The sequence below is a fragment of the Haemorhous mexicanus genome, chromosome 34 (assembly GCF_027477595.1).
Source record: "Haemorhous mexicanus isolate bHaeMex1 chromosome 34, bHaeMex1.pri, whole genome shotgun sequence".
Taxonomy (NCBI): domain Eukaryota; kingdom Metazoa; phylum Chordata; class Aves; order Passeriformes; family Fringillidae; genus Haemorhous; species Haemorhous mexicanus.
In genome coordinates this window covers 1261341-1280920 of record NC_082374.1, presented here as the reverse complement: position 1 = coordinate 1280920, position 19580 = coordinate 1261341, and the positions used below count along the sequence as shown (strand labels likewise).

Sequence of the window (19580 nt, the reverse complement as noted above, 5' to 3'; positions counted from 1 at the left end):
AGGGAAAAAAAAAAAATCCCAAAAAATCCCCCAAAAAAATCCAAATGGAAGGAAAAAAAAATCCCCTAAAAAATTCAAATGGAAGGAAAAAAAAAAATCCCATAAAATTTAATGGGGAGGAGGAAAAACCCAAAAATCCCAAACGGGAACGAGTCAAAAAACCCCAAAAACTCCGGGGTGGGACTGAGACCCCGACACCCCCCGAGGTTTGGGGTCAGAATTCCCAATTTTGGGGCCATAATTCCCCAAAATTCCCAATTTTGGAGGCCATAAATCCCCAAAATTCCCAATTTTAGGGTTCCAAATCCCCAGAATTCCCAATTTTTGGGTTCCAAATCCCCAGAATTCCCAATTTTTGGGTTCCAAATCCCCAAAATTCCCAATTTTAGGGTTCCAAATCCCCAGAATTCCCAATTTTTGGGTTCCAGTTCCCCAAAATTCCCAATTTTAGGGTTCCAAATCCCCAAAATTCCCAATTTTAGGGTTCCAAATCCCCAGAATTCCCAATTTTTGGATTCCAAATCCCCAAAATTCCCAATTTTAGGGTTCCAAATCCCCAGAATTCCCAATTTTAGGGTTCCAGATCCCCAGAAATCCCAATTTTAGGGTTCCAAATCCCCAGAATTCCCAATTTTTGGGTTCCAGTTCCCCAAAATTCCCAATTTTAGGGTTCCAAATCCCCAAAATTCCCAATTTTAGGGTTCCAAATCCCCAAAATTCCCAATTTTTGGATTCCAAATCCCCAAAATTCCCAATTTTAGGGTTCCAAATCCCCAGAATTCCCAATTTTAGGGTTCCAGATCCCCAGAAATCCCAATTTTAGGGTTCCAAATCCCCAAAATTCCCAATTTTAGGGTTCCAAATCCCCAAAATTCCCAATTTTAGGGTTCCACATCCCCATAAATTCCAATTTTGGGGTCCGAATTCCCAATTTTAGGGTTCCACATCCCCAGAATTCCCAATTTTAGGGTTCCAAATCCCAAGAATTCCCAATTTTTTGGTTCCAAATCCCCAAAATTCCCCTTTTTAGGGTTCCAAATCCCCAGAATTCCCAATTTTTGGGGCCGTAAATCCCCAGAATTCCCAATTTTAGGGTTCCACATTCCCATAAATTCCAATTTTGGGGTCAGAATTCCCAATTTTGGGGCGGTAAATCCCCAAAATTCCCAATTTTTGGGTTCCAAATCCCCAGAATTCCCAATTTTAGGGTTCCAAATCCACAAAATTCCCAATTTTTGGTTCCAAATCCCCAGAATTCCCAATTTTTGGATTCCACATCCCCATAAATTCCAATTTTGGGGTCAGAATTCCCAATTTTAGGGTACCAGATCCCCAAAATTCCCAAATTTTGGGTTCCAAATCCCCAGAATTCCCAATTTTAGGGTTCCAAATCCCCAAAATTCCCAATTTTGGGGCCGTAAATCCCCAGAATTCCCAATTTTGGGTTCCAGATCTCCAGAATTCCCAATTTTTGGGCAGTAATTCCCAATTTTGGAGTCATAAATCCCCAGAATTTCCGATTTTGGGGTTCCAAATCCCCAAAATTCCCAATTTTTGGGTTCCAGATCCCCAGAATTCCCAATTTTAGGGTTCCAAATCCCCATAAATTCCAATTTTGGGGTCAGAATTCCCAATTTTGAGGCCATAAATCCCCAGAATTCCCAATTTTAGGGTTCCACATTCCCATAAATTCCAATTTTGGGGTCAGAATTCCCAATTTTGGGGCGGTAAATCCCCAAAATTCCCAATTTTTGGGTTCCAAATCCCCAGAATTCCCAATTTTAGGGTTCCAAATCCACAAAATTCCCAATTTTTGGTTCCAAATCCCCAGAATTCCCAATTTTTGGATTCCACATCCCCATAAATTCCAATTTTGGGGTCAGAATTCCCAATTTTAGGGTACCAGATCCCCAAAATTCCCAAATTTTGGGTTCCAAATCCCCAGAATTCCCAATTTTAGGGTTCCAAATCCCCAAAATTCCCAATTTTGGGGCCGTAAATCCCCAGAATTCCCAATTTTGGGTTCCAGATCTCCAGAATTCCCAATTTTTGGGCAGTAATTCCCAATTTTGGAGTCATAAATCCCCAGAATTTCCGATTTTGGGGTTCCAAATCCCCAAAATTCCCAATTTTTGGGTTCCAGATCCCCAGAATTCCCAATTTTAGGGTTCCAAATCCCCATAAATTCCAATTTTGGGGTCAGAATTCCCAATTTTGAGGCCATAAATCCCCAGAATTCCCAATTTTAGGGTTGCAAACCTCCATAATTCCCAATTTTTGGGTCAGAATTCCCAATTTTAGGGTTCCAAATCCCCCGAATCCCCAATTTTGGGGTCCCACATTCCCACTTTGGGGCCTAATTCCGGAATTTTCGGGGTGGCAGGGCCGGAGCTGAAGCCCCTGGAGGGGGGAGGGGCGCGGGCCGTGATCCGACCGCCGGAGCCGACGCCGCCCGCCCCGGACAAGGAGCGGCAAAAAGCGGAGCCCAAAACCCCCGTGGCCCCCAAAAAGGTAAAAAAAAAACAAATTTGGGGGAAAAACAACAAAGTTTGGGCAAAAACATCAAAGTTTGGGGAAAAAAATGCAAATTTGGGGGGAAAAAATGCAAATTTTGGGGGGAAAATCTCAAATTTAGGGGGAAAAATCTCAAATCTTGGGCAAAAATCTTTAAATTTTGGGGGGAAAACCTCAAAGTTTGGGCAAAACCCTCAAATTTTGGGGAAAAAAATGTCAAGTTTTGGGGGAAAATATCAAATTTTGAGCAAAAACCTCAAAGTTTGGGGAAAAAAAATGCAAATTTTGGGGGAAAAAAACTCAAATTTTGTGCAAAAATTCTCAAATTTTGGGGAAAAAATCTCAAATTTTGGGGCAAAAATCTCAAATTTAGGGGAAAAAATCTCAAATTTTGGGCAGAAACCTCAAAGTTTGGGCAAAAGTCTTCAAATTTTGGGGAAAATCTCAAATTTTGGGGAAAAAATCTCAATTTTTGGGGGAAAAATCTCAAATTTTGGGGTAAAAATCTCAAATTTGGGGGGGAAAAACTTCAAATTTTGGGGAAAAATCTCAAATTTTGGGTTAAATCTCAAATTTCGGGCAAAAAATTTTAAATTTTGGGGGGAAAACCTCAAAGTTTGGGCAAAAACCTCAAAGTTTGGGGAAAAAAATGAAAATTTTGGGGAAAAAATCTCAAATTTTGGGGAAAAATATCAAATTTTGGGGAAAAAATCTCAAATTTTGGGGAAAAAAATCTCAAATTTTGAGGGAAAACCTCAAATTTTGGGGAAAATCTCAAATTTTGGGGGAAAATCTCAAATTTAGGGGAAAAAAATCTCAAATTTGGAGGAAAAATCTTTAAATTTTGGGGGAAAACCTCAAATTTTGGGCAAAAACCTCAAAGTTTGGGGGAAAATAAATTTTGGGGAAAAAACTTCAAATTTTGGGGAAAAAACCTCAAATTTTGGGGGAAAAAATGTCAAATTTTGAGGGAAAACCTCAAAGTTTGGGGAAAAATGCAAATTTTGGGGGAAAAATCTCAAATTTTGGGGGAAAAATCTCAAATTTTGAGGGAAAACCTCAAATTTTGGGGGAAAAATCTCAAATTTTGGGGCAAAAATCTCAAATTTAGGGGAAAAAATCTCAAATTTTGAGGGATCTTCTCAAGGGTCGCGTTGGACTCCTGGGGTTGGGATTTTGGGGGTTCCTGCCCCAAAAACGGGAGGTGGGATCTGGAAGGGTTTGGAGAAGGTCCAGGGTTCGGGTTTGGAGAAGATCTTGAGGTGCCACCAGGGTCAGGGAGGGTTTGGAGGTCCCAGTGGAGCTGGAGAAGCTCCAGAACCTTCCAGAGATTCTTCCATGAGGTCCCACCAGGGTCAGGGGGGTTGGAGGTCCCAGTGGAGCTGGAGAAGCTCCAGAACCTTCCAGAGGTTCCTCCATGAGGTCCCACCAGGGTCAGGGGGTTTGGAGGTCCTAAAGAACCTGGAGAAGCTCCAGAACCTTCCAGAGGTTCCTCCATGAGGTCCCACCAGGGTCAGGGGGGGTTGGAGGTCCTGAAGAACCTGGAGAAGCTCCAGAACCTTCCAGAGGTTCCTCCATGAGGTCCCACCAGGGTCAGGGGGGGTTGGAGGTCCCAGTGGAGCTGGAGAAGCTCCAGAACCTTCCAGAGGTTCCTCCATGAGGTCCCACCAGGGTCAGGGAGGGTTTGGAGGTCCTAAAGAAGCTGGAGAAGCTCCAGAACCTTCCAGAGGTTCCTCCATGAGGTCCCACCAGGGTCGGGGGGGGTTGGAGGTCCTAAAGAACTTGGAGAAGCTCCAGAACCTTCCAGAGGTTCCTCCATGAGGTCCCACCAGGGTCAGGGAGGGTTTGGAGGTCCTAAAGAACCTGGAGAAGCTCCAGAACCTTCCAGAGGTTCCTCCATGAGGTCCCACCAGGGTTAAGGGGGTTTGGAGGTCCTAAAGAACCTGGAGAAGCTCCAGAACCTTCCAGAGGTTCCTCCATGAGGTCCCACCAGGGTTAAGGGGGTTTGGAGGTCCTAAAGAACCTGGAGAAGCTCCAGAACCTTCCAGAGATTCTTCCATGAGGTCCCACCAGGGTCGGGGGGGGGTTCGGAGGTCCTAAAGAACCTGGAGAAGCTCCAGAACCTTCCAGAGGTTCTTCCGTGAGGTCCCACCAGGTTCAGGGAGGGGTGGGATCCATGGGGACCTGGAGAACTCCAGGGTTGGTTCTGGGAAAAGCCCCTGAGATCCCAGCAGGCTGAGGGACCTGGAGAACTCCAGGGTTGGATTTTAGAGAAGCCCCTGAGATCCCACCAGGCTGAGGGAGGTGGAGAGCTCCAGGGTTGGGTCTGGGAAAAGCCCCTGAGATCCCAGCAGGCTGAGGGACCTGGAGAACTCCAGGGTTGGATTTTAGAGAAGCCCCTGAGATCCCACCAGGCTGAGGGAGGTGGAGAGCTCCAGGGTTGGGTCTGGGAAAAGCCCCTGAGATCCCAGCAGGCTGAGGGACCTGGAGAACTCCAGGGTTGGATCTGGGAGAAGCCCCTGAGATCCCAGCAGGCTGAGGGACCTGGGGATCTCCAGGGTTGGATTTTAGAGAAGCCCCTGAGGTCCCACCAGGCTGAGGGACCTGGGGATCTCCAGGGTTGGATTTTAGAGAAGCCCCTGAGATCCCACCAGGCTGAGGAACTCCAGGGTGGGATCTCAGAGAAGCCCCTGAGATCCCACCAGGCTGAGGAACTCCAGGGTTGGATCTCAGAGAACCCCCTGAGATCCCACCAGGCTGAGGAACTCCAGGTTGGCTCCGGTTCCTCAGGACAAAGCCCTTGGAGGATCCCATGGTGTCCACCATGGCTCTGGTGGATCCTGGTGGATCCCAGAGCTCGTGGTTGGGTCTTGGGAGAAGCCCCTGAGATCCCACCAGGCTGAGGGACCTGGAGAAACCCCTGGGGTCCCACCAGGCTGAGGGACCTGGGGATCTCCAGGGGTGGGTCTGGGGGAAGCCCCTGAGATCCCACCAGGCTGAGGATCTCCAGGGGTGGGTCTGGGAGAACCTCCTGAGATCCCACCAGGCTGAGGAACTCCAGGTTGGCTCCAGTTCCTCAGGACAAAGCCCTTGGAGGATCCCATGGTGTCCACCATGGCTCTGGTGGATCCTGGTGGATCCCAGAGCTCGTGGTTGGGTCTGGGAGAAGCCCCTGAGATCCCACCAGGCTGAGGGACCTGGAGAAACCCCTGGGGTCCCACCAGGCTGAGGGACCTGAGGATCTCCAGGGTTGGGTCTGGGAGAAGCCCCTGAGATCCCACCAGGCTGAGGGAGGTGGAGAGCTCCAGGGTTGGATTTTAGAGAAGCCCCTGAGATCCCAGCAGGCTGAGGGACCTGGGGATCTCCAGGGTTGGATTTTAGAGAAGCCCCTGAGGTCCCACCAGGCTGAGGGACCTGGGGATCTCCAGGGTTGGATTTTAGAGAAGCCCCTGAGGTCCCACCAGGCTGAGGGACCTGGGGATCTCCAGGGTTGGATTTTAGAGAAGCCCCTGAGGTCCCACCAGGCTGAGGGACCTGGGGATCTCCAGGGTTGGGTCTGGGAGAAGCCCCTGAGATCCCACCAGGCTGAGGGACCTGGGGATCTCCAGGGTTGGGTCTGGGAGAAGCCCCTGTGATCCCACCAGGCTGAGGGAGGTGGAGAGCTCCAGGGTTGGATTTTAGAGAAGCCCCTGGGGTCCCACCAGGCTGAGGGACCTGAGGATCTCCAGGGCTGGGTCTGGGAGAAGCCCCTGAGATCCCACCAGGCTGAGGGACCTGAGGATCTCCAGGGCTGGGTCTGGGAGAAGCCCCTGAGATCCCACCAGGCTGAGGAACTCCAGGGTGGGATCTCAGAGAAGCCCCTGAGATCCCACCAGGCTGAGGAACTCCAGGGTGGGATCTCAGAGAACCCCCTGAGATCCCACCAGGCTGAGGAACTCCAGGGTTGGGTCTGGGAGAAGCCCCTGAGATCCCACCAGGCTGAGGAACTCCAGGGTGGGATCTCAGAGAACCTCCTGAGATCCCACCAGGCTGAGGGAACTCCAGGTTGGCTCCGGTTCCTCAGGACAAAGCCCTTGGAGGATCCCATGGAGGCCACCACGGCTCAGGTGGATCCCAGAGCTCGTGGTGGCCCTGTGGTGACCTCGTGGTGACCTCTGTCTCCCCCGCAGGACCTGAAGATCAAGAACATGGGCTCGTGGGCGTCGCTGGTGCAGAAGCACCCGGCGGCGCCGGCGGCGGCGGCCAAGTCCTCGAGCGACTCCTTCGAGCAGTTCAAGCGGGCGGCGCGCGAGAAGGAGGAGCGCGAGAAGGCCCTCAAGGCCCAGGCCGAGCAGGTGGAGCGCGAGAAGGAGCGGCTCAGGAGGGAGCAGGAGAGGATGAGGTGAGGACACCACCTGCCGGAGCGGCAGGAGCTCCACAAACACCAGCAGGGACACCAGGAACTCCACAAACACCACCAGGGACACCATAAATCCCACCAGGAGCATCAGGAATCCCACAGACACCACCAGGAACACCAGGGACACCATAAATCCCACCAGGAACATCAGGAACCACACAAACACCACCAGGAACATCAGGAACACCACAGACACCACCAGGAACTCCACAAACACCACCAGGGACACCATAAATCCCACCAGGAACATCAGGAATCCCACAGACACCACCAGGAACTCCACAAACACCACCAGGAACTCCACAGACACCACCAGGGACACCACAGACACCACCAGGAACTCCACAAACACCACCAGGGACACCAGGGACACCACCAGGGACACCACAGACACCACCAGGAACTCCACAAACACCACCAGGGACACCAGGGACACCACCAGGGACACCACAGACACCACCAGGAACTCCACAAACACCACCAGGGACACCACAGACACCACCAGGGACACCACAGACACCACCAGGAACACCACAGACACCACCAGGGACACCATAAATCCCACCAGGAGCATCAGGAACCACACAAACACCACCAGGAACATCAGGAATCCCACAAACACCACCAGGACCTCCACAAACACCACCAGGAACACCACAGACACCACCAGGAACACCACAGACACCACCAGAATACACAAACAGCACCAGGAACTCCACAAACACCACCAGAGACACCAGGAACACCACCAAGAACCCCATAAATCCCACCAGGAACATCAGGAACCGCACAGACACCACCAGGAACACCAGGGACACCACAGACACCACCTAGAACTTCACAAACACCACCAGGAACTCCACAAACACCACCAGGGTCAACAAAAACACCACCAGGGACACCACAGACACCCCAGGAACTCCACAGACACCACCAGGGACACCACAAACACCACCAGGGACACCACAGACACCACCAGGGAAAGCACAGACACCTCCAGGGCCACCACAGACACCACCAGAGACACCACAGACACCTCCAGGGCCACCACAGACACCTCCAGGGCCACCACAGACACCACCAGAGACACCACAGACACCTCCAGGGCCACCACAGACACCACCAGGGCCACCACAAACACCTCCAGGGACAACACAGACACCACCAGGGACACCAGGAACACCACAGACACCACCAGGGACACCATAAATCCCACCAGGGGCACCACAGACACCTCCAGGGGCACCACAGACACCTCCAGGGACACCACAGACACCTCCAGGGACACCACAGACACCTCCAGGAACTCCACAAACCCCACCTAGAACTCCACAGACACCACCAGAGCCACCACAGACACCACCAGGAACATCAGGAGCTCCAGGAACCCCACCTAGAACTCCACAGACACCTCCAGGGACACCACAGACACCTCCAGGGACACCACAGACACCACCAGGAACTCCAGGAACCCCACCTAGAACTCCACAAACACCTCCAGAGCCACCACAGACACCACCAGGAGCTCCTGGTCACTCCATGACCCCATTCCCACATTTCATGACTTGTGTCCTGTTCGTGGTCACTGATGGTCACTCAGTGGTCACTGTGGTCACTCAGTGGTCACTGTGGTCACTGTGGTCACTCCTGGTCACTCAGTGGTCACTGTGGTCACTCCTGGTCACTCAGTGGTCACTGTGGTCACTCTTTAGGACCCGGGAGGACGAGGACGCGCTGGAGCAGGCGCGGCGGGTGCACGAGGAGGTTCTAGAGCAGGGCAGGGTTCCTGGTCACTCAATGGTCACTGCAGTCACTCCTGGTCACTCAGTGGTCACTGTGGTCACTCAGTGGTCACTGTGGTCACTCAGTGGTCACTCCTGGTCACTCAGTGGTCACTGTGGTCACTCCTGGTCACTCAGTGGTCACTGTGGTCACTCCCCAGGACCCGGGAGGACGAGGACGCGCTGGAGCAGGCGCGGCGGGTGCACGAGGAGGTTCTAGAGCAGGGCAGGGTTCCTGGTCACTCAGTGCTCACTGTGGTCACTGTGGTCACTCACTGGTCACTGTGGTCACTCCTGGTCACTCAGTGGTCACTGTGGTCACTCTTTAGGACCCGGGAGGACGAGGACGCGCTGGAGCAGGCGCGGCGGGTGCACGAGGAGGTTCTAGAGCAGGACAGGGTTCCTGCTCACTCAATGCTCACTGTGGTCACTCGTGGTCACTCCTGGTCACTCAGTGGTCACTGTGGTCACTCAGTGGTCACTGTGGTCACTCCTGGTCACTCAGTGGTCACTGTGGTCACTCCTCAGGACCCGGGAGGACGAGGACGCGCTGGAGCAGGCGCGGCGGGTGCACGAGGAGGTTCTAGAGCAGGGCAGGGTTCCTGCTCACTCAGTGGTCACTCCTGGTCACTCCTGGTCACTCACTGGTCACTCAGTGGTCACTCCTGGTCACTCAGTGGTCACTGTGGTCACTCCCCAGGACCCGGGAGGACGACGACGCGCTGGAGCAGGCGCGGCGGGTGCACGAGGAGGTTCTAGAGCAGGGCAGGGTTCCTGGTCACTCAATGCTCACTGCAGTCACTCAGTGGTCACTCAGTGGTCACTCAGTGGTCACTGTGGTCACTCAGTGGTCACTGTGGTCACTCCTGGTCACTCAGTGGTCACTCCTGGTCACTCAGTGGTCACTGTGGTCCCTCTTTAGGACCCGGGAGGACGAGGACGCGCTGGAGCAGGCGCGGCGGGTGCACGAGGAGGTTCTAGAGCAGGGCAGGGTTCCTGGTCACTCAGTGCTCACTGCGGTCACTCAGGGGTCACTGTGGTCACTCCTGGTCACTCAGTGGTCACTGTGGTCACTCAGTGGTCACTGTGGTCACTGTGGTCACTCCTGGTCACTCAGTGGTCACTGTGGTCCCTCTTTAGGACCCGGGAGGACGAGGACGCGCTGGAGCAGGCGCGGCGGGTGCACGAGGAGGTTCTAGAGCAGGGCAGGGTTCCTGGTCACTCTGTGGTCACTGTGGTCACTCAGTGGTCACTGTGGTCACTCCTGGTCACTCAGTGGTCACTGTGGTCACTCAGTGGTCACTGTGGTCACTCAGTGGTCACTGTGGTCACTCCTGGTCACTCAGTGGTCACTGTGGTCACTCCCCAGGACCCGGGAGGACGAGGACGCGCTGGAGCAGGCGCGGCGGGTGCACGAGGAGGTTCTAGAGCAGGGCAGGGTTCCTGGTCACTCAGTGGTCACTGTGGTCACTCAGTGGTCACTGTGGTCACTCAGTGGTCACTGTGGTCACTCCTGGTCACTCAGTGGTCACTGTGGTCACTCCTGGTCACTCAGTGGTCACTGTGGTCACTCCCCAGGACCCGGGAGGACGAGGACGCGCTGGAGCAGGCGCGGCGGGTGCACGAGGAGGTTCTAGAGCAGGGCAGGGTTCCTGGTCACTCAGTGGTCACTGTGGTCACTCAGTGGTCACTGTGGTCACTCCTGGTCACTCAATGCTCACTGTGGTCACTCAGTGGTCACTCAGTGGTCACTGTGGTCACTCAGTGGTCACTCAGTGGTCACTGTGGTCACTCAGTGGTCACTCAGTGGTCACTGTGGTCACTCACTGGTCACTCCTGGTCACTCAGTGCTCACTGTGGTCACTGTGGTCACTCAGTGGTCACTCAGTGGTCACTCCTGGTCACTCAGTGGTCACTGTGGTCACTGTGGTCACTCAGTGGTCACTCAGTGGTCACTCCTGGTCACTCAGTGGTCACTGTGGTCACTCAGTGGTCACTGTGGTCACTCAGTGGTCACTGTGGTCACTCCTGATCACTCAGTGGTCACTGTGGTCACTCCTGGTCACTCAGTGGTCACTGTGGTCACTCAGTGGTCACTGTGGTCACTCCTGGTCACTCAGTGGTCACTGTGGTCACTCCCCAGGACCCGGGAGGACGAGGACGCGCTGGAGCAGGCGCGGCGGGTGCACGAGGAGGTTCTAGAGCAGGGCACGGTTCCTGGTCACTCAGTGGTCACTCCTGGTCACTCAGTGGTCACTGTGGTCACTCCTGGTCACTCAGTGGTCACTGTGGTCACTCTTTAGGACCCGGGAGGACGAGGACGCGCTGGAGCAGGCGCGGCGGGTGCATGAGGAGGTTCTAGAGCAGGGCAGGGTTCCTGATCACTCAGTGGTCACTCCTGGTCACTCAGTGCTCACTGCGGTCACTCACTGGTCACTGTGGTCACTCAGTGGTCACTCCTGGTCACTCAGTGGTCACTGTGGTCACTCCTGGTCACTCAGTGGTCACTGTGGTCACTCTTTAGGACCCGGGAGGACGAGGACGCGCTGGAGCAGGCGCGGCGGGTGCACGAGGAGATTCTAGAGCAGGGCAGGGTTCCTGGTCACTCAGTGCTCACTGCGGTCACTCAGTGGTCACTGTGGTCACTCAGTGGTCACTGTGGTCACTCCTGGTCACTCAGTGGTCACTGTGGTCACTCAGTGGTCACTGTGGTCACTCAGTGGTCACTGTGGTCACTCCTGGTCACTCAGTGGTCACTGTGGTCACTCAGTGGTCACTCCTGGTCACTCAGTGGTCACTGTGGTCACTCCTGGTCACTCAGTGGTCACTGTGGTCACTCTTTAGGACCCGGGAGGACGAGGACGCGCTGGAGCAGGCGCGGCGGGTGCACGAGGAGGTTCTAGAGCAGGGCAGGGTTCCTGGTCACTCAGTGGTCACTCCTGGTCACTCAGTGGTCACTGTGGTCACTCCTGGTCACTCAGTGGTCACTGTGGTCACTCTTTAGGACCCGGGAGGACGAGGACGCGCTGGAGCAGGCGCGGCGGGTGCACGAGGAGGTTCTAGAGCAGGGCAGGGTTCCTGGTCACTCAATGCTCACTGTGGTCACTCCTGGTCACTGTGGTCACTGTGGTCACTCAGTGGTCACTGTGGTCACTCCTGGTCACTCAGTGGTCACTGTGGTCACTCAGTGGTCACTGTGGTCACTGTGGTCACTCCTGGTCACTCAGTGGTCACTGTGGTCCCTCTTTAGGACCCGGGAGGACGAGGACGCGCTGGAGCAGGCGCGGCGGGTGCACGAGGAGGTTCTAGAGCAGGGCAGGGTTCCTGGTCACTCAATGCTCACTGCAGTCACTCACTGGTCACTCCAGGTCACTCAGTGGTCACTGTGGTCACTCCTGGTCACTCCTGGTCACTCAGTGGTCACTGTGGTCACTCCTGGTCACTCAGTGGTCACTGTGGTCACTCTTTAGGACCCGGGAGGACGAGGACGCGCTGGAGCAGGCGCGGCGGGTGCACGAGGAGGTTCTAGAGCAGGGCAGGGTTCCTGGTCACTCCTGGTCACTGCAGTCACTCAGTGGTCACTGTGGTCACTCAGTGGTCACTGTGGTCACTCCTGGTCACTCAGTGGTCACTGTGGTCACTCTTTAGGACCCGGGAGGACGAGGACGCGCTGGAGCAGGCGCGGCGGGTGCACGAGGAGGTTCTAGAGCAGGGCAGGGTTCCTGGTCACTCCTGGTCACTGCAGTCACTCAGTGGTCACTGTGGTCACTCAGTGGTCACTGTGGTCACTCCTGGTCACTCAGTGGTCACTGTGGTCACTCTTTAGGACCCGGGAGGACGAGGACGCGCTGGAGCAGGCGCGGCGGGTGCACGAGGAGGTGCGGCGGCGCCAGGAGCAGCAGCAGCAGCAGCAGCAGCAGCAGCAGCCGCAGGCGGCGCCGGGCGCGGTGCCCGGCTCGGTGCCCGGCTCGGTGCCGGTGCCGGGCTCGGTGTCGGTGTCGGTGCCCGGCTCGGTGGCGCCGGCGTCGGCGTCGGCGCCGCCGCAGGGCCCGGCCGGCTCGCAGGCCATGCTGGACCAGCAGCGCGAGATGGCCCGGAAGAGAGAGCAGGAGAGGAGGCGCCGGGAAGCGGTGAGGGAAGGGTTAAATCTGGGGAAAAGGGGCAGAAAAATGGGGAAAAAAACAAAATATTGCTGGGAAATGGGGCACAAAAAATGGGGGAATAATCAAAATATTTATGGGAAAATAGGGAGAAAAAATGGGGGAATAATCAAAATATTGCTGGGAAAAGGGGCACAAAAAATGGGGAATAATCAAAATATTGCTGGGAAAAGGGGGAGAAAAAATGGGGGAATAATCAAAATATTTATGGGAAAAGGGGCACAAAAAATGGGGGAATAATCAAAATATTTATGGGAAAAGGCAGAAAAAATGGGGGAATAATCAAAATATTTATGGGAAAAGGGGGAGAAAAAATGGGGGAATAATCAAAATATTGCTGGGAAAAGGGGGAGAAAAAATGGGGGAATAATCAAAATATTTATGGGAAAAGGGGGAGAAAAATGGGGGAATAATCAAAATATTTATGGGAAATGGGGGAGAAAAAATGGGGGAATAATCAAAATATTTATGGGAAAAGGGGGAGAAAAAATGGGGGAATAATCAAAATATTGCTGGGAAATGGGGCACAAAAAATGGGGGAATAATCAAAATATTTATGGGAAAAGGGGCACAAAAAATGGGGGAATAATCAAAATATTTATGGGAAAAAGGGCACAAAAAATGGGGAAATAATCAAAATATTTATAGGAAAAGGGGAACAAAAAATGGGGGAATAATCAAAATATTTATGGGAAAAGTAGGAGAAAAAATGGGGGAATAATCAAAATATTTATGGGAAAAGGGGAATAAAAAATGGGGGAATAATCAAAATATTTATGGGAAAAGGGGCAGAAAAAATGGGGGAATAATCAAAATATTGATGGGAAAAGTAGGAGAAAAAATGGGGGAATAATCAAAATATTTATGGGAAGAGGGGCACAAAAAATGGGGAAAAAATCAAAATATTTATGGGAAAAAGGGCACAAAAAATGGGGGAATAATCAAAATATTGCTGGGAAAAGGACACAAAAAATGGGGCATAATCAAAATATTTATGGGAAAAGGGGCACAAAAAATGGGGAAAAAATGAAAATATTTATGGGAAAAGGGGGAGAAAAAATGGGGGAATAATCAAAATATTTATGGGAAGAGGGGCACAAAAAATGGGGGAATAATCAAAATATTTATGGGAAAATGGGGAGAGAAAATGGGGGAATAATCAAAATATTGCTGGGAAAAAGGGGGAGAAAAAATGGGGGAATAATCAAAATATTGCTGGGAAAAAGGGGCACAAAAAATGGGGGAATAATCAAAATATTGCTGGGAAAAGTAGGAGAAAAAATGGGGGAATAATCAAAATATTTATGGGAAGAGGGGCACAAAAAATGGGGGAATAATCAAAATATTTATGGGAAAAGGGGGAGAAAAAATGGGGAAATGATCAAAATATTTATGGGAAAACGGGAACAAAAAATGGAGGAATAATCAAAATATTGCTGGGAAAAGGGGCACAAAAAATGGGGGAATAATCAAAATATTCCTGGGAAAAGGGGGCACAAAAAATGGGGGAATAATCAAAATATTTATGGGAAAAAGGGGGAGAAAAAATGGGGAATAATCAAAATATTTATGGGAAAAGGGGAACAGAAAATGGGGGAATAATCAAAATATTTATGGGAAAAGGGTGAGAAAAAATGGGGGAAAAATCAAAATATTTATGGGAAAAGGGGCACAAAAAATGGGTCTAAAAAAAGCCCAAAATGATTCAAAAAATGCAAAAAAAACACCCCAAAAATAGCCACAAATGACCCAAAAATGGCCAAAAAAATCCCAAAAAAAGCCGAAAACAACCCGAGTGATTCTCAAAAAATCACCCAGAAAAAGCGACAAATTATCCCCAAAAATGACCCAAAAAAAGCCAAAAATGACCCCAAAAAATGACCTAAAAATGCCCTAAAATGGGCCCCAAAAATCCAGAATGACCCCAAAAAATGACCCAAAAAATGACCTTAAAAATGCATAAAAATGAATCAAAAAAAGCCAAAAATAACTAAAAAAAGCCCCAAAAATGCTTAAAAATGACCCAAAAAAAGACCCAAAAAATGCCTTAAAATGGCCCCAAAAATCCAGAAATGACCCCCAAAAAATGGCCCAAAAAATGACCTAAAAATGAACCAAAAAAAAGCCAAAAATAACCCAAAAAATGCCCAAAAATTGCATAAAAATGACCCAAAAAAAGACTTTAAAAATGCTTTAAAATCGCCCCTCAAAATCCAGAAATGACCCCAAAAAATGACCCAAAAAATGCATAAAAATGAACCAAAAAAAGCCAAAAATAACCAAAAAAATGCCCAAAAATTGCATTAAAATGACCCAAAAAAAGACTTTTAAAATGCCTTAAAATGGCCCCTAAAAATCCAGAAACTACCCCAAAAAATGACCCAAAAAATGCATTGAAATGGACCAAAAAAAGCCAAAAATGACCCCAAAAAATGACCTAAAAATGCCCTAAAATGGCCCCAAAAATCCAGAATGACCCCAAAAAATGACCCAAAAAATGCATAAAAATGAACCAAAAAAAGCCAAAAATAACCCAAAAAATGCCCAAAAATGCCTAAAAATGACCCAAAAAAAGACTTTAAAAATGCTTTAAAATCGCCCGTAAAAATCCAGAAATGACCCCAAAAAATGACCCAAAAAATGCATTAAAATGGTCCAAAAAAAGCCAAAAATAACCCCAAAAATGACCAAAAAATGCCTAAAAATGACCCAAAAAAAGACTTTAAAAATGCCTTAAAATGGCCCCTAAAAATCCAGAAAGGACCCCAAAAAATGACCCAAAAATGCATTAAAATGGACTAAAAAAAGCCAAAAATAACCCAAAAAATGCCCAAAAATGCCTAAAAATGACCCAAAAAAAGACTTTAAAAATGCTTTAAAATCGCCCGTAAAAATCCAGAAATTACCCCAAAAAATGACCCAAAAAATGCATTAAAATGGACCAAAAAAAGCCAAAAATAACCAAAAAATGACCTAAAAATTGCATAAAAATTACCCAAAAAAAGACTTTAAAAATGCCTTAAAATGGCCCCTAAAAATCCAGAATGACCCCAAAAAATGACCCAAAAAATGCATTAAAATGGACTAAAAAAAGCCAAAAATAACCCAAAAAATGCCCAAAAATTGCATAAAAATGACCCAAAAAAAGACTTTTAAAATGCCTTAAAATGGCCCCTAAAAATCCAGAAATGACCCCAAAAATGACCCAAAAAATGCATTAAAATGGTCCAAAAAAAGCCAAAAAAACCAAAAAAAAGCCTAAAAATGTCCTAAAAAAAGCCCAAAATAACCCAAAAAAAGCCCAAAAAATCTGGAAATGACCCCAAAAATTGGGAATTTTTTTTTTCTGGATTTTTCCCAATTTTTTTGTGGTTTTTTTATTTTTTTTTTTTTTTGCAGATGGCGGCGACGATCGACATGAACTTCCAGAGCGACCTCTTGGCCATTTTCGAGGAGAATCTTTTCTAGGAGAGGCGACTCCGGCCGGGAATTTTGACTTTTCCCAAAAAAAAAAACAAAAACAAAAACAAAAAAAAACCCCAGAAAAAAAAAAACAACAAAAAAGTGGAAAAATATCAAAAAAAAAAAAGAAAAAAAATTCCATTTTTTTTTTCTCTTTTTCCCTTTTTTCCTGGCCAAAAAAAAGACAAAAAAATGAAAAAAAAAAAGCAAAGTTTGGACTCTGAATAAATTGGGGAAGGGGAGTGGGGGCGGGGCTGCCTTACCCCGGAATTCCCTTTTTTTTTTTGTCCTTTTTTCCCTTTTTTCACACCAAAAAAAATGAAAATTATTCGCCAGAATTCCTGGGAATTGCCGGGATTTTCGTTGGAATTTTTTATTTTAGTTTTGGTTTTTTTTGGGTTTTTTTTTTTTTTGGCCGGCGGCGGCGGCGAAAAAATGGGAAAAAAATAAAATAAATCCCGATTTTTTTTTTGGTTTTTGGGTCGGATTTGGGCGGATTTGGGGCTTTTTTGGGGGGAGGAATTAGGGGGGGGAGGGGTGATGGGGGGAGGGGCGCGACCCCTCCCCCACCCGTGGCCTCAGGGACTTCCCCCCCTTCCCTTTGCCCATTTTCCCTGGAATTTCTCCTTTTTCCCCCTTTTTTCCCTCATTTTTTAATTCCCTTCCTTTCCCAAAAATTCCCTTTTTTCCCCCTGATTTTCCAAATTTTTTCCTGATTTTTTTCCTTTTTTCCTGATTTTTTCATGAATTTTTCCCCTTTTTTCCTGATTTTTTTCCTGATTTATTTCAGTTTTTTCCTGATTTTTACTGATTTTTTTCCCTTTTTTTCCTAATTTTTTCCTGAATTTATTTCAATTTTTTCCTCATTTTTTTCCTGAGTTTATTTTAATTTTTTTCTGATTTTTCTCCTGAATTTTCCCCCCTTTTTTCCTGATTTTTTTCCTGAATTTATTTTGATTTTTGCCTGAGTTTATTTCAATTTTTTCCTCATTTTTTCTTGAATTTTTCCCCTTTTTTTCCTGAATTTTCATGATTTTTTTTCCTTTTATACCTGATTTTTTCCTGGATTTTTTTCCTCTTTTCCCTGAATTTATTTCAAAATTTTCCTGATTTTTTCCATTTCTTTCCCATTTTTTTCTAGTTTTCTTTTCTAATTTTCCCTTATTTTTTTAACTATCTTTTCCTTTTTTTTCATAATTTTCCCTCATTCTTTAATTTCCTTCCTTTCCAAAAATTCCCCTTTTTCCCCTGATTTTTCAGTTTTTTTCCTGATTTTTTCCTTTTTTTCCTGAATTTATTTCAAAATTTTCCTGATTTTTTTTCCATTTCTTTCCCCATTTTATTCTAATTTTCTTTTCTAATTTTCCCTTATTTTTTTATCTATTTTTTCCTTTTTTTTTCCATAATTTTCCCTCATTCTTTAATTCCCTTCCTTTCCAAAAATTCCCCTTTTCCCCTGATTTTTCAGTTTTTTTTTCCTGATTTTTTTCCTTTTTTTCCTGAATTTATTTCAAAATGTTCCTGATTTTTTTTCCATTTCTTTCCCCATTTTTTCTAATTTTATTTTCTAATTTTTCCTTATTTTTTTATCTATTTTTTCCTTTTTTTTTTCCAAAATTTTCCCTCATTTTTTAATTCACTTCCTTTCCAAAAATTCCCTTTTTCCCCTGATTTTTCAATTTTTTCCTGAATTGATTTCCTGATTTTTTTCCATTTCTTTCCCCATTTTCCCCCCTGATTTAATTTTATTTTATTCCTCATTTTTCCCTTTTTTCCCCCCGATTTTTTCCAAAATTTTTAATTTTCTTCCCTGAATATTTTTCAAAATTTCCCAGATTTTTTCCTGGTTTTTTATTTCAAAATTTCCTTTTTTTTCCCTTTTTTTTTTCCTTTTTTTCCCTGATTTTTTTCAATTTTTTCCTGATTTTTCTCCTCCTTTTTTTTTCAATTTTCCTCATTTTTCCCCTTTTTTCCACATTTCCCCCTGATTTATTCTCAATTTTTTATTCCTTTTTCCCTAATTTCCCCCCTTTTATTTCTAAATTCCCCTTCCCCCATTTCAATTTTTTCCAATTTTTTCCTCCTTCCCCTTTTTTATTTCCCCTCTTTTCTCTCTTTTCCCCCTTTTTTTACTCTTTTCTTTTTCCCTTTAATTTCATTTTTATTTTCCTTTTTTAATTTGAATTTCTCCTTCAAAATTCCCATTTTTTTCCCATTTTTCCCCCCATTTTTTCTCGTTTTTTCCCCATTTTTTCCCCTTTTTTTCTCATTTTTTCCCCTTTTTTCCCCTTTTTTTCTCCTATTTTTTATCTTTTTTCCCCTTTTTTCCCCCTTTTTTTCTCCCATTTTTTCTCATTTTTCCCTATTTTTCCCCATTTTTTTCTCATTTTTCCCCATTTTTCCCCCCAATTTTTCCCCAATTTTCCCCCCAATCCCCCCCAAAATTTTTTATAAATTTATTTTTCTAATTTCCCTTTTCCCCTCCCTCCCCTCCCCCTTTTCCCCCCAAAATCGCCGCCACGCCCAGAAATTTTATTCCAAATAATTCCCATTTTTTCCCCATTTTTCCCCCTCATTTCCCCCCATTTTTCCCCCATTTTTTCCCCATTTTTTCCCCCAATTTTTTCCCCATTTTTTTCCCCATTTTTCCCCCATTTTCCCCCCATTTTCCCCCCATTTTTTCCCCCATTTTTTTCTCATTTTCCCCCATTTTTCCCCCATTTTTTCTCATTTTTTCCTCATTTTTTCTCCATTTTTTCCCATTTTTTCTCCATTTTTTCCCCATTTTTCCCCCATTTTCCCCCCATTTTTTTCTCATTTTTCCCCATTTTTTTCTCATTTTTTCTCATTTTTTTCTCATTTTTTCCCCATTTTTTTCTCTTTTTTTCCCCATTATTTTCCATTTTTTCCCCCATTTTTCCCCCATTTTTTCCCCATTTTTTCTCATTTTTTTCTCATTTTTTCCCCATTTTTTCCCCATTTTTTCTCATTTTTTTCCCCCATTTTTCCCCATTTTTTTCCCCATTTTTTCTCTTTTTTTCTCATTTTTTTCCCATTTTTTCCCCATTTTTTTCCCATTTTTTCCCATTTTTTCCCATTTTTTCCCATTTTAATCCATTTTTTTTTTCACTTTTTTCTCTCTTTTTCCCCCCCCCAAAAAAACTCCCGGGGAATTCTCCCCGTTTCCCCCTCCCCCCTCCCCGGGGTTGGATTAATTATTGCTAATTAATTAATTAATTTTATTTGGGTCGGGTTTTTTTTTCC

General features: G+C 47.2%; 1 protein-coding gene across 1 annotated transcript in view; it reads left to right on the top strand.

Moving 5' to 3' along the window:
* BRD4 (bromodomain containing 4) overlaps positions 1-16441 on the top strand; it is a 117961-nt gene extending 101520 nt beyond the window's left edge. Inside the window, exons 18-21 of the mRNA XM_059872049.1 lie at positions 2384-2511; positions 6684-6895; positions 12521-12824; positions 16254-16441. Of these exons, the coding sequence (XP_059728032.1) occupies positions 2384-2511; positions 6684-6895; positions 12521-12824; positions 16254-16322 (713 nt within the window). The 3' untranslated portion in view covers positions 16323-16441. The remainder of the gene's footprint in view (positions 1-2383; positions 2512-6683; positions 6896-12520; positions 12825-16253) is intronic.
* The last annotated feature ends 3139 nt before the right edge of the window (positions 16442-19580 follow it).